The 13,653-nt window shown below is 55.3% G+C and overlaps 2 protein-coding genes across 8 annotated transcripts in view; one reads left to right on the top strand and one right to left on the bottom strand.

The window, feature by feature from the left end:
- The window catches only part of SETDB1 (SET domain bifurcated histone lysine methyltransferase 1), a 31,674-nt gene extending 30,248 nt beyond the window's left edge, over positions 1–1,426 (top strand). For all 5 annotated transcript variants that reach the window (XM_045790600.2, XM_045790599.2, XM_045790598.2 and 2 more), the window contains exon 22: positions 21–1,426. In XM_045790600.2, the coding sequence (XP_045646556.1) occupies positions 21–138 (118 nt within the window). In that variant the 3' untranslated portion in view covers positions 139–1,426. The remainder of the gene's footprint in view (positions 1–20) is intronic.
- CERS2 (ceramide synthase 2) lies at positions 719–11,116 on the bottom strand. Of its 3 annotated transcripts, none has more exons than XM_045790606.2 (11): positions 11,101–11,116; positions 4,473–4,646; positions 3,937–4,054; positions 3,628–3,746; positions 3,355–3,412; positions 3,199–3,249; positions 2,904–2,996; positions 2,582–2,710; positions 2,280–2,386; positions 1,997–2,150; positions 719–1,817 (listed from the first exon to the last, which is right to left on the bottom strand). In XM_045790606.2, exons 2-11 carry the CDS (start codon positions 4,643–4,645, stop codon positions 1,677–1,679), a joined length of 1,143 nt encoding a protein of 380 aa, XP_045646562.1. In that variant the 5' UTR covers position 4,646; positions 11,101–11,116; the 3' UTR covers positions 719–1,676. The 3 variants fall into 3 exon arrangements, with proteins under 3 accessions (XP_045646562.1, XP_045646559.1, XP_045646560.1); XM_045790603.2 differs by lacking the exon at positions 11,101–11,116 and adding an exon at positions 9,475–9,625; XM_045790604.2 differs by lacking the exon at positions 11,101–11,116 and adding an exon at positions 9,475–9,606 and having other exon boundaries at positions 4,473–4,689.
- Positions 11,117–13,653: the final 2,537 nt, after the last annotated feature.

Raw genomic sequence — 13,653 nt, forward strand, 5'->3', positions numbered from 1 at the left:
GTCCCTGTCGTCCCGTCCAGGAGGATCCGGGCTGGCACAGAGCTCACTTGGGACTACAACTACGAGGTGGGCAGCGTGGAAGGCAAGGAGCTGCTCTGCTGCTGCGGGGCCATCGAGTGCAGGGGGCGTCTTCTCTAGAGGAGAGCCTTCTTCTGAGCTTTCCGAACCCTTCCTGAGCCATCCTTTCCTCAGGAACTGGGTCTTCCTGACTGTTCAACTCTGACCCCCACGTCTCCAGTCTAGCTCTCCCCCCAGCTCCTCGTAGATAGAAATGGGAGCACTGGATCCGGAGATCCCTTCCAATGTGGTGCTAGCAGGCAAGGTCCCTCTTCCACCTCCTAAAGCCAGGGGTGAGGAGAGGTCGCCACGCCGACCTGGGCCTGACATCCCTCAGTCCTCCCGTTACTCCTCCCTCCCAGACTGTGTTTGTTCAAGTGTTCATGCTTCTGACAGACTTTATTCCCGGAATGAGGGCTGTGTATCTACCACCCTTGATTTGTATGGTTTCTTGAACGTCTTTTAACAAGATGTTAAAACAAAGCGTGATTTGATTTATCTTCCTCAGCCCCCATACTCCAGTTCTGGGTCTTTCGGTGACAGAGGTATTTCTGGGACCCCATCCTTCCCAAGGGGCAGCTGTCATTAATCTTACACCTTCTCTACCTTCGCTGTTCTTATTTGCCGTGTGAAATTTTAAAAAGAAAACATTACATAACCATGAGGAAGACTACCTTAGTTTATTTAGTTGATCTCCCTTCTCAGTTCCTACTAGTCTCAGACACTTATTGCCATGTTTTACTTAATCTTTAATATATTTTAATTAAAAAAAAAAAACCATTAACAGTACATTTTGGTCTGAAGTGGTCCCTCTGCTGAAATGCCAGGTACTAGCTTTAATTCTGGCTTTAAAACCAAAACACCGAATGTTTAATAAATAAAAATTAGAACTAGTTGCCATTCTATTCCAAACCAGCTAGCCTAGGGGATGAGGCCAGAGGAAGGAGGCAGTAAGATCTTGGACCTGTGATGACAGAGAGCTGGCAGAGAAATAACACGTAGACCATCCGAGCAGTCCCATTATGCCACTGCCCCGCCCCCTCCCTATCCCCCCACCTTTTTGGCAGAGGTAGGGTAAGGGTCATATGTACCCTCCTATACTCAATTCATTTGTGTCTCAGGAGGGAAAAAAGTTATAAAGCTCAGCTTTGGTTTCTGGCCCAAGTTAGGGAGCCTAGAAAGGTGAGCCTTGGTCCATCTTTGGCAGAATGAGGCCCACAGATGGGACAGTAAGGCACGACCCTGGCTCTGGAGGTCAGGGAGTCTGAGGCAAACAGCTAGGGCCAAATTCTGAAGAATAAGGAATGTGAGTTGTAACTGCCACCCCCAGAGCTGAGGCAGGGCCTCAAAAGCAATAGAAAGAACAACTTAGAAAATAGAGAGGAAAACAAGTCCATCCCCCTCTAATAAAGGATATACCAACCTCCCCACTACCTGGGGATAGGCTGGTTAGAGTTTGGTTAAAGGCAACTGGGTGACAAAGAAGCAGGGGTTGGGACATAGAACAACTCTCTCCTTGCTTTCTGCTTTCTTCCCCAGGGCTGAAAGTGGTCCTCTGGGGAGGACAGGCTAGTTCCTTGGCTTTATGCATTAATCTGAGGGGCAGCAGGGACAATGGTTCAGTCATTCTTACGATGGTTGTTACTGAGGACGGGGTGGCCATTGGCTAGGGGCCGGCTCTTTGCTCCTCCCCCGGCTACAGCCTCCTCCCCCTCTGAGCTCTCGGTTTCCTCCCGGTCGCTGCGTTCATCTTCTACCAGCTGTGGAAAGGGAAAAGAAGGGTTACGCGCTGTCCTCAAATGCTTAGGGAATGCCTCAGCAGGCTTGTCCTGCTGCCCCCGGGGCCCCACGGTAGTTTCTTAGCAGGACGCTTGCTGATACGCGAGGGAGCTGGGGCTGGTTCTGGAGTTGAAGGTGGTAGGGCCTCCAGAGCATTCACCTTTCCAGTTATGAATTTGTGGGCCATGCGCAGAATGAGGTAGGCCCAGAAGATATGCAGCAGCTGTAGCACCCCCATCATGGAGTTGAAGAAGTAGTAGCCGAAGAAGGCGGGATAGAGCTCCAGCGGGTAGACCACCGTGCAGTGTAAGATCCTGCAACGGGAAGGGAGACAGAACTATAAACACATGAAGGAGACGGTTGGGATGAGGACAGATAAATGAGGCGGGGAGAAGCAAGACTCCTGATTCCTTGAGGACAGGAGTATAGTCTGGCCTACTCACCAGAAGGGCAGGATGACCAGTCGGGTGATGATGAAGACAATGGCGAAGACGATGAAGATGTTGTTGCAGGTGTTTTTCCATCCCGCATAGTTAAACATCTTGGCTGACTGCACAGATAGCCCCCGTCCATCATCACGGGCTCCTGACTCTCCCACATACATTCATATATACACTGGCTCTGTGCCCCCGCCTCCTTGGTCCCAGGAATGTCAACCCGCCCCCACCACCCCCAAAAAAGGGAGAGGGACAGGAGAACCTGCACCAGAGTCTCTAGGTTTGAAGAAATGCCCAGGAAGCCTGACCTCTAGCAGGTAGTCGGAAGAGTCATGCAGAGCCATGATCAGAGTCCCTGCTCGGATGTAATTGGCAAACCAGGAGAAGCTGATGAGGATGATGGTAGCCACGTGGTGGATGATCTGTTCCTTGAAATCCTGCAGAAAAGATGCAGGCTCCAGGGGACTTTTTCCTGCTCCCCAGCCCCTACTCTAATCCTACTTCTCTCCCCTCCACTTAGTTCCCCTTAACCCATGGCTCCAGCCAAATACCCAGAAACCAAAGGGGAGGCTCTCCATCCCATGGCTTTGTTTTGGCTCCTAGGCTTAATGGCACAGCTCCCTGACCCACCTTTCGCTTGACATCAGAGGCAATGCTGAAGAGCAGGGACCAGTAGAAAGAAAGTTCAATCATGTAGTACCAATACTGGGAAGGGATGGTGCTCTGGGAAAGAGGAGAGAAAGAGGTAAGGGACCGTGAACAACAGGACCCAAGGATCTCACTTGTCCAGCCCGGGGTGGTTTAGCACCATGACTCCAGTGCCTTCTGTCATGGCATCTCTTCACAAGGGTGTACATGTCCTAGTCTTGTCCACCCTGCTTCTCTTAATCACCCCAGAGAAGGAGTCCAGAACCCCATCTCATACCTGTATGGGATATCCCTCCCAAACCTTCTTCATGTCATAGAACCAGGGTTTCTGCAGAGAGACGGAGAGAGGTTAAAAGAGGAGAGACCCACATTCTCTGGCCTCACACCACCTCGACAGAGAACCTGCTCGCATCTCCCAGAGGCCCCCACTCACATCCACGATGACGGCCATGCCAGCAATGAAAGCAATCAGGTAAAAGGTGAATCTCCAGCTGGAAAAGGAAGCAGAAAGGATTAGGAGAGTGGCTGGGAGAGTGGCACAGCCCTCCCAACACTCCCAGATGCTCCCAGATACCCTCCCTCTCAAGAATATCGTGAACAACCAAATTCACCTCCTCAACTAGGCACACCTCCTCCCTGCATACATCCGTGGCCCACCCCTCCCCGCAATACATCAGACCTTCCTCTGCCACCCAGCCTCCCCTACCTGGCTTCTCGGAACTTCTTGAGGAGACTGGGCCGGTCCTGGTTGCGGCGGCGGCGGAACCAGCGCTCTACCTGGCGGCCAGAGAGCCCACTCTGCCGTGACAAGAGCTCTACCTCTGCCTGGGTGAGGTGAAGAAGCCCATCACGTTCAGCTTTGGAACTCGACAGCACCCCCGTCCTCCCGCCACCACCTCCCAGCAAGAACCTAGGTCAGCAGACTGCCCTCTCGTCTCTTCACCACCAGGGCTGGCATCGCAACCGTGCCCTCCCCATCAGCACCGACTCCCAGGGCAGGGCCTGCGGCTCACACCTGTTTGGGCTGCTTGCCACTGGTCAGGTAGAAATGCTCCAAGGTGGGGTTAGGTGGTGCCCGCAGCCGAGTTTTCTCCTTTACGTTCAGGAGGGCAGCCAGTGGTGTAGCCACGTAACTGAGGAAGGGATAGGAGTGAGAAAGGTCTCTCTCTTTTAAAGCACCTCAGCCTCTTGGTAGCCCCTAAGCAGGAAGGGGAAAGGATTGCAGGCTCAGGCAACTTTATCCTGGGCCTCAGTTTCCCGACAACCCCCTCTTTGGCCTCCTTGGGCTGCCCAAAAATGACAAAGCTGCCTGTGTTCAGTAGGGACCAGGCGGGTGGAGAGGGAGAACAAATAACCATTGAAGGAAAGGGCCTGGGGGTGCCGAGCCCTCGGGAAGACAATGCTGCGTTCAGTGGGGGGCACATGGTAGGCAGGGATCTGGGTAGCCCGAAGAGCAAGGTCCGGGACCAATTAAACAGCAACAGACAAACTTGAAGTGCAAGAAACTGGCTGGCGGCCCGGGAAGGCATGGGGGAAGGCTGGTATGCTCACAGCTCAAAGAAGTATCGAACGATGAGGAAGAGCAATGCCAGGGGTAGTGTGATATAGAGGTCTGAGGCTTTGGCGTAGACACGTCCATCCCGGTCTTCTAGGTCAGCCCAAGTTAAGTTCACGGGCAGCCACAGCCGTTCCCACCAGAAGTAGTCATACAAGGTCTGGAGCATCCTGAGTGAGGAGGGGGGAAGGCAGAGGGCATCACAGGGGGCAGCTATGGGGGAAGAGAAAGATGAAAGTTTCCATGGTGTGACAAAGGAGCAGGGGACAGAGACTCAAGCCCTGGTGTCTGGTCCTGGCCACATGGCCTTGGACAAACCAGCTTCCTGGCCTGTAATATGGTGGCTTTCCAGTTCTAACGTTTACCGTTTATCACCTGAAGATGATGCTGATGACCCCCAGGAGCCCCAATTCTCTAGAACTAAGAACTTCGGGGTCTCCCCATCATTTTGCTACCCCAGCACGGAGGACAGGCAGGATCTGGTCCTCGTCGTTGTAACCAGCAATCTGAGTAAAGTGGGAGGCATCTTCTCCTCCCCCCACCCCCACTCTCCAGCTACCCCCTCCATCCCTCAAGCCAACCCACGCCTGGAAGCTTCCTTGCCGAGGAAGCCCAAAAACAGATTGCAGAGCTAAGGCAAACCCTCACTGCTCCTTCCCTACAACCCATCTGGGCAGCAGGTCCCTAGGGAAAAGTAAGAGGACAGAGTAAAGCAAAATTATGTCCCTAAAGGCTGCTGAGCTCCAGAACAATCAGCGAACATCAAACTATTCCACACCAGATCCGCACCCCCTGCTGAGCCGTCCAATCCCTGCACACGAGGCAGAAGAACTATCTGAAGCCTCTTTTCAGAAACAAAGTGAAGGCAAGGCTGCAAAGAATTAGGGATGGGGGGCGAGACAATGGAGACAGAAGACCAAGACATGTGGTGCAACTAGGAGCTATTGCTCATTGAGGCTCATCCAGAAAACAGTAACTAGTCTGCAGATGAACACCTATCACAAAGCCTCTCAGCTCAGGGAAAAGCTGCTGCTTCCCACCCCCACCCCACCCCCCTTCCTTCCCCTGGAAGGAAAGGGTCCACAGGGAGGTAGGGACCAACCAGCAGCCACTTGGATACTGGAATGAGGGAGGTACAGACCTCCTTTGAGGTATCCTCTAGAGCCATTGTCAGTGGCTCCAAGGGGAACAGCAGCTGCTGGGAGCTGAGAGAAGCAGCAGGATGGTCCTACAGAGTCGGTGATGCCAGTACCAACAGAATGCCTGGCAGTCCTAGGACTCGGCAACTCACGCCAGTGGACAACAAGGGCAGAAGTTTCTGGGCCCCCTAGCCCTCGTCCTCTCAGGAGGGAGGAGACGTGCTGGTATTCAGGCTGGCTTGGAACTAAAAGCTGACACAGAAGGAAGGTGGTCTCCTCCCACCCGGAGGGAAGAAAGTGGGGAGATTGTGAACTGGAGACCAATTGGTGCCACCGGCTGAGGGCTGATCAGATCTCAGCTGAGCGGGGCTGGTCCTCGGGCCTGCGCTGCCGATGGCTCCGCCCTCACCCACCACAGAAGCACTTGCGAAATCCCTCTCAGCCTGTCACGGGTCAGTATTCCAGCTCAAGGACTTTACCCTCTTGTCCCCACTCCTGGTCACTGCTCTTAGATGAAGTCAGAGGTCAGCACTGACAATAAAGGAGCTTCAGCTCCACCTTCCCCAGTAACACTCAGACACACACACTCTCCAGGCCTCAGCTCCTGAGGGCACTGCCCCTTCCCCCTCTACCTTAGCCAGAATAAATATTTAATTAGTTAAAGAGATGGAAGCCTTTTGAACTGAACAAAATTAAACATAATTCTCCACAGTGGAACTTTCCCCACACAACCATGTGCACAACACACTTTTTTCGTAGAGAAAAAATAGAGAAAATTTAGTAGATAAGGAAAAGGCAGAATGGCTAGATGTGCTGGCATGCCTCTGGCTCCTCCTCCCCCCTTTTTAGCTTAGCTAGATTGGAGGTGGGGAAAGTTATCTCACGCGACCCCCGACTTCCCAGACTTCCATGTCTCTTGGAGCCCACCTTGTCGTCCACTGAGATCTAAAGCCAAAAGTACAGAGAGGCCTGGATATCGGGCCCCATCCCCACCCTGGTCAGTGGAAACTAGCAGGAAGTTTCTCGGTCAGGGACATTTTGAGGATTAAAGATTCAGAGGGCTGGCTGGGGTCCCAGAGGGTGTGAGTGGGGCCTCTCCCTGGCTCCTGGGGCCCGGGCATGTCTTCTCCCAGTCTATACCTACAAAGAAGGTGAGGAGCTGGGGAAGTTAGCAGAAAAAGAGTCAGAGAGTGGCCAAGGGCAAGCACCATGATAGTGCAATTATCTCAACCCCAAGACACGATGACACCTAGCCCCTTCCCATCCCAAGCAGGGACAGCCAGAGAACATGGTGTGTTGGGAGCTCAGAAATGCAGATTGATGGGGGCTCTCTCACACCTGGGTTGCAGGCTTTCTGTGACCGCAGCCCTCCCTTGCTGCCCAGTACTTCCATTAGCAGAGTAAAGCTACCCCATCCCTGACCACCCCTCCCCACCCCCAGGGCCTAGCCCAGCAGGGAGAGGCACCAGATTCAGCAGGGTCAGGGCTTCTGACTCAACATGGGGGGCAGGGCGGGCAGGACAACAGGGGCTCCCAGCAGCCTGGCTTACACATCCCCACAGAACCAAGAGGTCTGCTCCAAGGCAGCCCTGGTGGCTTCATCAGCACACCAAGCCAAGCACGGAATCCCATACAAAAGGCTGGGGCAAGAAGAAGCGATGTGAACTCGGCATAGGGAGACAACACTGCTTTTCTGGCCAGTTGGCCCTCGGGGTAGATATCTGATTTTCTGATGGAGAAATCACACCTACAGATATTTTCCCATCACAGAATTTACTCACCCCACACATGAAGAGTCAACAGAGTGTGTGTATCTGTTTGCCTGTCTCTCTCTCTCTCTCTCTCACACACACACACACACACACACACACACACACACACCTGCCTCAGAGACACAGACGCCACTCTCTGAGGCACAGGCTGGAGAGGGGCCAGCAGAGCAGGGATTTCATGGGCATTGGATTACCAGGAACTTGACTAGGGCGCGGCCCAGCCCCCACCCTTCGCCCCACTTCTGACTGACCCCTCCCAAACTCTCAGAGATGGATGTAAAGTGGGCAGCGGGTCCCCATGGGGGCTTATACACCCAGAATGCTGAGAGGACACAAGTTTGAGTCCGTGAGGAAGGGATCTCACAGACTCAATGTGAAAAGGGTCCTGCTGGCCCTCAGACCTTGAAGAAATAATTAAGGAAAATAGGATCAGCAAAGGAGGAGAGACTGACAAACACAGGGTCCCACAGGCTCCCAGCTGCCACTGAAGTCTGCGGGACTACAAAAAAAAGTGGGAGGATCCGAGGAGTCTTCTTGTTGAAAACTTTCTTTTAGCAACCGCACGTCAAGAACTAGAAGGCGGCAGTGTGGATGAAGCCAACAGGAGGTGTGTCATTGCTCCAGGCGGCAGTGTAGGTCCCCAAATTTAGCTTGTCTGGGCTGCCCCTCTGGAGGCCCCAACACACCCAAATACTGCATGTGACTAGAGCCTCCAGGGGCAGGGAGAGGCCAACAGGTTAAAGAGGCGGGGGGCGGGGGGGCAGTGCTGAAGAGCACAGTAAAGGATCCGCAGGCCAGCAGGCCAGTGGCCAGGGACGGGGGAGAGGGGGAAAGCTGGCCAGAGGCCCCAGTGAAGGGAGCGGGCTGTGGGGTACCAAGGGAGACAAGGAACTCTCTCTTTAGAACAGAGAGTCTGTGCAGGTCACTTTATGATTCGGGCCAGGCCCAGAGGGACAAGGCTGCAGACAAGTCCTTATCCCTAAGAGCCCCATCACAAGTGCAGTCAGCCACCCACATTAAGACCCAGTCACCTGGACTTTGGTATGGGACAGCGACCCCTCCAGCACACAGATGTGGGAGTGACTGCCTGTTGGAGGCCTTCCCAGATTCATTTCTCAGTGAAGAGGGGCTCACTCCGTTCCTCAGGATCCTCAGAACACCCTGAGTACTGGGTCCAGCAACTCAGGTAACTAAGCCCGGGTTTTGATGCCAGGAGCCTGGCTTGGGGAGAGAGAAACCCCCAAGCTGAGGCCCAATATTAATGGCACACACCGGCAATTAACCTACTTGCCAGAGAGCCTCCAGGCCGGTAATTAACAAGCTGTGGCCCAGAAAACCAGTTTCACCAGCAGCTTTCCCCCTCCCCACCCCAGCCACACACACACCCCATAACGGTATAGGAGCCTTAGCCTTGGGGGGCCGGGGCAGACACTCAGAGCCACTCCTTCCTGCTTCCCGTTAAGCACATGGACGCCCTGACCGCGCTCCCGGAGTGGGCACTGTGGGCCGGTCCGAAGCAGCAGCCCCAGGACCCTCCCCGCCCTCCCACTCCAGCCACGGGGCCGGTGCAGGCCAGGAGCGACGCCGCGGGCCCACTGCCAGGCGGAGGCTCTCGCGCAAATGGTCACCAAGCTCTTCTCCCCAACAAAGGGGGCGCCTGTGGCTCGGGCCCTCCGCGAGCGGCCCCGGGCCCCGACCTCCCAGCCCTACCTGTTGCCAGGAGGGCTCGCTTCTGCGGGCTCCGAGCGGCGCGCCCCACAACGCCGAGGCGCCCGGCCAGCCTGCCCTCGGGCGGCGCTGGGGGCCCGGCCGCTCCCGCGAGGCGCTCCGGCCCGCCCTCCCCCAGGCCCGCCGCCATGAGCGCGCCCGGCACAGGCCCCCGAGCCCGCGGCCGGCCCCCCGCCCGGCCGCCCAGAGCCCGGGCCCCGGGCCCCCTGCCCTTGTCGCCCCCCGCGCCCTCCGCAGCCGGGCCCTCTCCGCGGAGCCGCGTCGGAGCGGCCCCCACTTCTCCCAACTTTTCCGCGGCCGCTCCCCGCCCCACCCCTGCGCGCAGCGCCCGCGGCTCCCAAGCCGGGGTCCCGACTCACTCGGCGGCAGCGGCTTCGCGGAGCTGGCCGGGCCGGGAGCCGCTGCTCCGTCTCTCTGGCGTCCGCGCTCCGGGCCCCTCCGGACTGGCTCGGCCCGCTCCTCTCCTCCCCCTTCCGCCCGCCCGCCCGCCGCTCCCTCCCTCCTTCCTCCTCCGCCCGCCGAGCCCAGCCGAGCCGCGTCCGAGCCCAGCCCGGGAGAGCAAGGCCGCGAGCGGCCCGGGAGCCGGGAGACTGGGCGTGGGCCTGCGGACGGCGACGGCAGGGGAGAGGAGGGAGGGCGGCGCGGCCCGGACCTCCGCGCCCAGCCCCCGCTCCCTGCCGCCGCCCCTTGCCCGGCCCGGGGACCCGCGCCCACCGTCGCCTCGGCACCCGGAGAAGCCCCCGAGGAGGGAAGGCGGCGGCCCCTCTGGGCTCTCCGTGGCCCTCGGGGACAGACCCGCGAGACGCCCGGGGCTTCCGGGCGAGGAGCGGCCGAGCGCCTGCCCTTCCCGCCCGCCCCCACTGCGGTCGGTTCCCCGGCGCGACCGCGACCGATTGCCACACTTCCCACCTCGAGCCCCACTGCGCGGCGGACGGAGGAAGGCGCCCGGGCCTCGGGCGAGCGAAGCCTGGGGATGTCCCTTCCGAGCGCGGGGCGCCCAGGCCGAGCGCCTCTCCGGCCGACCCAGGCAGCAGACCCTCGTGATTCCATCGCCCTTCCCTGCGCGGAGCCCGCGGCCCCTGCGAGGTCCCCCACTGCATCCCCGCCATAAAACCCAGGTTTCCACCCAAGAGCCGTGAAACCCACCCTCAGTGGCACACCTATCCCGCTGTAGTAGTCTGAAAGAGCCAACCCTCAACTTTTGTTTTGTAAAATGTATTTGAGCTTGCCATCTACACTGTTTTTCCCTCTTCCAGTTCATATTTTTAAGATGTCTTTCCCTTAGTCTGGTAAAATCGACGTTTCAGGAAGATGTGACATGTTTATCCCAGAAAGCTGACCTCGACTCCTAGCACGGACATAATGCGGCTGGCTAGGCCGTGTTTGTAGGTTCGTTTAGAAAGAGAGCTAGCGCTTACTCCACGTAGAAATAACTTCGTTTTTTACCTCGATGAAATGTTGCTGTTTTTATCCTGTCCAGTTAGAACCTCTGCCGTAGCTTCTTCCCTGGTCTATCTAGTCAAGTTCAGGTGTTTTGATAGCTGTCTCAGGAAGGAGAGTGACCTACCTATTTCCAGTTGAGAACTTGGCCCTCACCTAAGGCTCTTTCTGGAGAGAGAGAGAAGCAGAAGTCGCCTGATTTCCAAGCTATTTGTTCATTTGCTCTCTGCAGCAGGACCCTCAGCCCACTCATTCCTACCAGTGGAGAAATGAGAATTATTGGCCCAACCCCTAGCCCATCTTCCCCCAGACCAGCCCCCAGGGGCCTCTTCTGCCTTTTTAGCCCAACCTGCCTGAATTTACAGTTCCCAGCAAGTCCTCCAGCCCTGTTTTCCTCCCCCCCCCCCCCCCCCGGGCTGAATTCCTCCCTGATTAGCCCTGCTTACATCTTCTTACTTCTCTGTAACCCTCTCTCTCCACCTTCCAATCCAAAGTTCCCTCTACCTTTCCTGAGAGTCCTCCCCAGATTCCTCTCTGCTACATACCCACACACCCTTTTCCAGAAGGGTTCAGTGTCTCTACTTCGATTCCAGCTAATCTTCGGATCCCTCTCTAACTCCTCACGCCTTTGTACTATTTGGTTCCTTTCCTTTAGCTTCTGAGCCCTTTCCTCAAGCAGTTTTCCCAGATGCCAAGTTTCTTCAAGGTCCCCACAAGACTTTACATGATTCCTTAGAGGACTGAAGACCGTTTAACTTTTTTTAAGATAGCAGTGGGCAGGGGAAGTTTGGGGGCAGAAGCTGGATAGTCAAGGCCTGAGAAACAAAGATAAGAGGGTGTACCTCCCCCAGCAGACAAAAGAGAAGGTGGATGGAGAAGGGAAAGTGGCTTCAGGAAGCATTAGAATGATGCTACCAGTTCTGTCAACATACTTAGGACAGAAGCGCACGTCTGCTACACACACACACACACACACACACACACACACACACACACACTCCCTGCCTCAGCTGGACCAGGAGATTTTGATCACCACCTTTCTGACCCATCCCCCCAGTGCTCAGGGCAGGCATGGCCACACCCACAGTGCCCCAAGCTGCCTGCCTTGCTGTGACTCACTTCCTCTGTATGGGCTGCTGAGATGGCCTGAAGCATAGGACACCACCAGGCCTTCAGGCTGGGATTTAAGTATCTGCGCAGGCTTCAAGGACAGGGAAAGGCATGGAACCCAGCTGAGGAAAGTCAGCTTGACCCAGGTCAGCCTGGCTCATGCAACACAGAAGCCTATTCGGGTAAAGGAGTAGAGCACGGCTACCATGTGAGCCGAGGAATGCAGGTGCCAGGAGTTCTGGGGAGAAAAAGTTTCATAACTAGAGAATAATAGCCGGGAGGAATTTCTGTGTGTTCTGAAATCATGCAATGCAAGATTTTGCAGAAAAGCAATATGGAGTTGGAGTTGAACCCATATTCATGAGTCAACGGCTGAGGTTCTATGTATTACTGCCTGTCCCCTATATATTCCACTAAGACGGACCCCAAATCAGCTATGCCCTCATCTAAGTAATGAAGAAAGCACAGGAGAAGTTAGGAGACCTGGATCTGGTTCTGACACCGTGGCCCTTGGGAAGTCACTCCGCCTCCTGAGACAGTAATAAGAGGGTGGTAGACCTGTCATCTCCAAGAACCCCTCCAACTCTGAAATTCTAAAATTTAGAGCACAGAGGTGAAAGGTGATGAGTGAATTTGAAAACAGCCTCAATCTGGCCCTGGACTTGAACAAAACAAAACGCCGGGACAAAAGGAGTGAGATTCCACCAAGTTTCAGTACAGCAGCTATAAATGCATCACACATACTCCCTCCTCACGCTCCTGGACCACAAGGATTACTCCTGCCACGCGGCTGCGGTTCTGCCCGCCTCCTTCAAATGCAGGATTCAGCCTTGCTGATCCGACGGGAATCCCTCACAGAAGTTCAGACTGGGGAAGTAAGAGCCCTTCCTCTCTCCCTCCATGCCCTCTAAGCTTACGTGGAATGTGTGCCCAGAATGGACTCTGAGGGTAGGGAAGTCCAAAGGCATGGGACTGGGGTCGTGAAGACACTGTATTGGGGTAACACAGTCTCCTGCAAGTGTCTTGAGGTCTCGGTGTGGGCGTGGGTCCCTTGAGTAGGTGTCTCCCTGAGGTCCTTCTTCTGACCATGCCTGCCCGCCAGGTCCATCTAGGAACCTGATGTCCTCCAGAGACTGCACTTCCCAACAAGTGCTCAAAGGGAGCCCCTGGATATCTGTGGGAGGAACCAGAGCCTTGGAGACCTCAAGTGGACACTAGGGGGCTCCCGGCTCTAGGTAGCTTCTAATGCCCTCCTGTGGCCAGATTGAAGATTGGCAAGATAGAAGTTGCCGAAGAGAGCCAAGTCTGGACTCCATAGGGAGACAAGTTAACAGTAAGTTATCATTATAAAATAACATTGTATCAATATTTATTGTTATATGTGAGTTAACATTTTGACATGTGTACCTACTAGTCTGTACAGAGCACTCTTCTAAAGTGTTCTACAGGGGCGCCGGGGTGGCTCAGTCGGCTAAGCATCTGCTTTTGGTTCAGGTCATGATCCCAGGGTCGTGGGATCAAGCCCTACATCGGGCTTCCTGCTCAGCGGGGAGCCTGCCTCTCCCTCTCCCTCTGCCTGCCGCTCCCCCTGTTTATGCATGCTCTCTCTCTCTGCCAAATAAGTAAATCTTAAAAAAATACAGTGCTCTACGTGTATTTATTTAATTCTCACAATAGCTTATAATATAAACACTATTATTATCTCTGTTTTGAAAAAGAGGAAACTGAGCACAGAAAGGTTGAGGTAGGGGCGCCTGGGTGGCTCAGTCAGTTAAGCATCTGCCTTCGGCTCAGGTCATGATCCCAGGGTCCTTCGATTGAGTCCTGCATCAGGCTCCTTTTCGGTAGGGAGTCTGCTTCTCCCTCTGCCGCTCCCCCTGCTTGTTCTCTCTCTGTCTCTGACAAATAAATAAATAAAATCGTAGAAGAAGAAGGAGGAGGAGGAGGAGGAGGAGGAGGAGGGGGGGGAGGAGGGGGAGGAGGGGGAG

The sequence above is a fragment of the Ursus americanus genome, chromosome 12 (assembly GCF_024610735.1).
Source record: "Ursus americanus isolate L20-20 chromosome 12, mUrsAme1.1.p, whole genome shotgun sequence".
Classification (NCBI taxonomy): Eukaryota; Metazoa; Chordata; class Mammalia; order Carnivora; family Ursidae; genus Ursus; species Ursus americanus.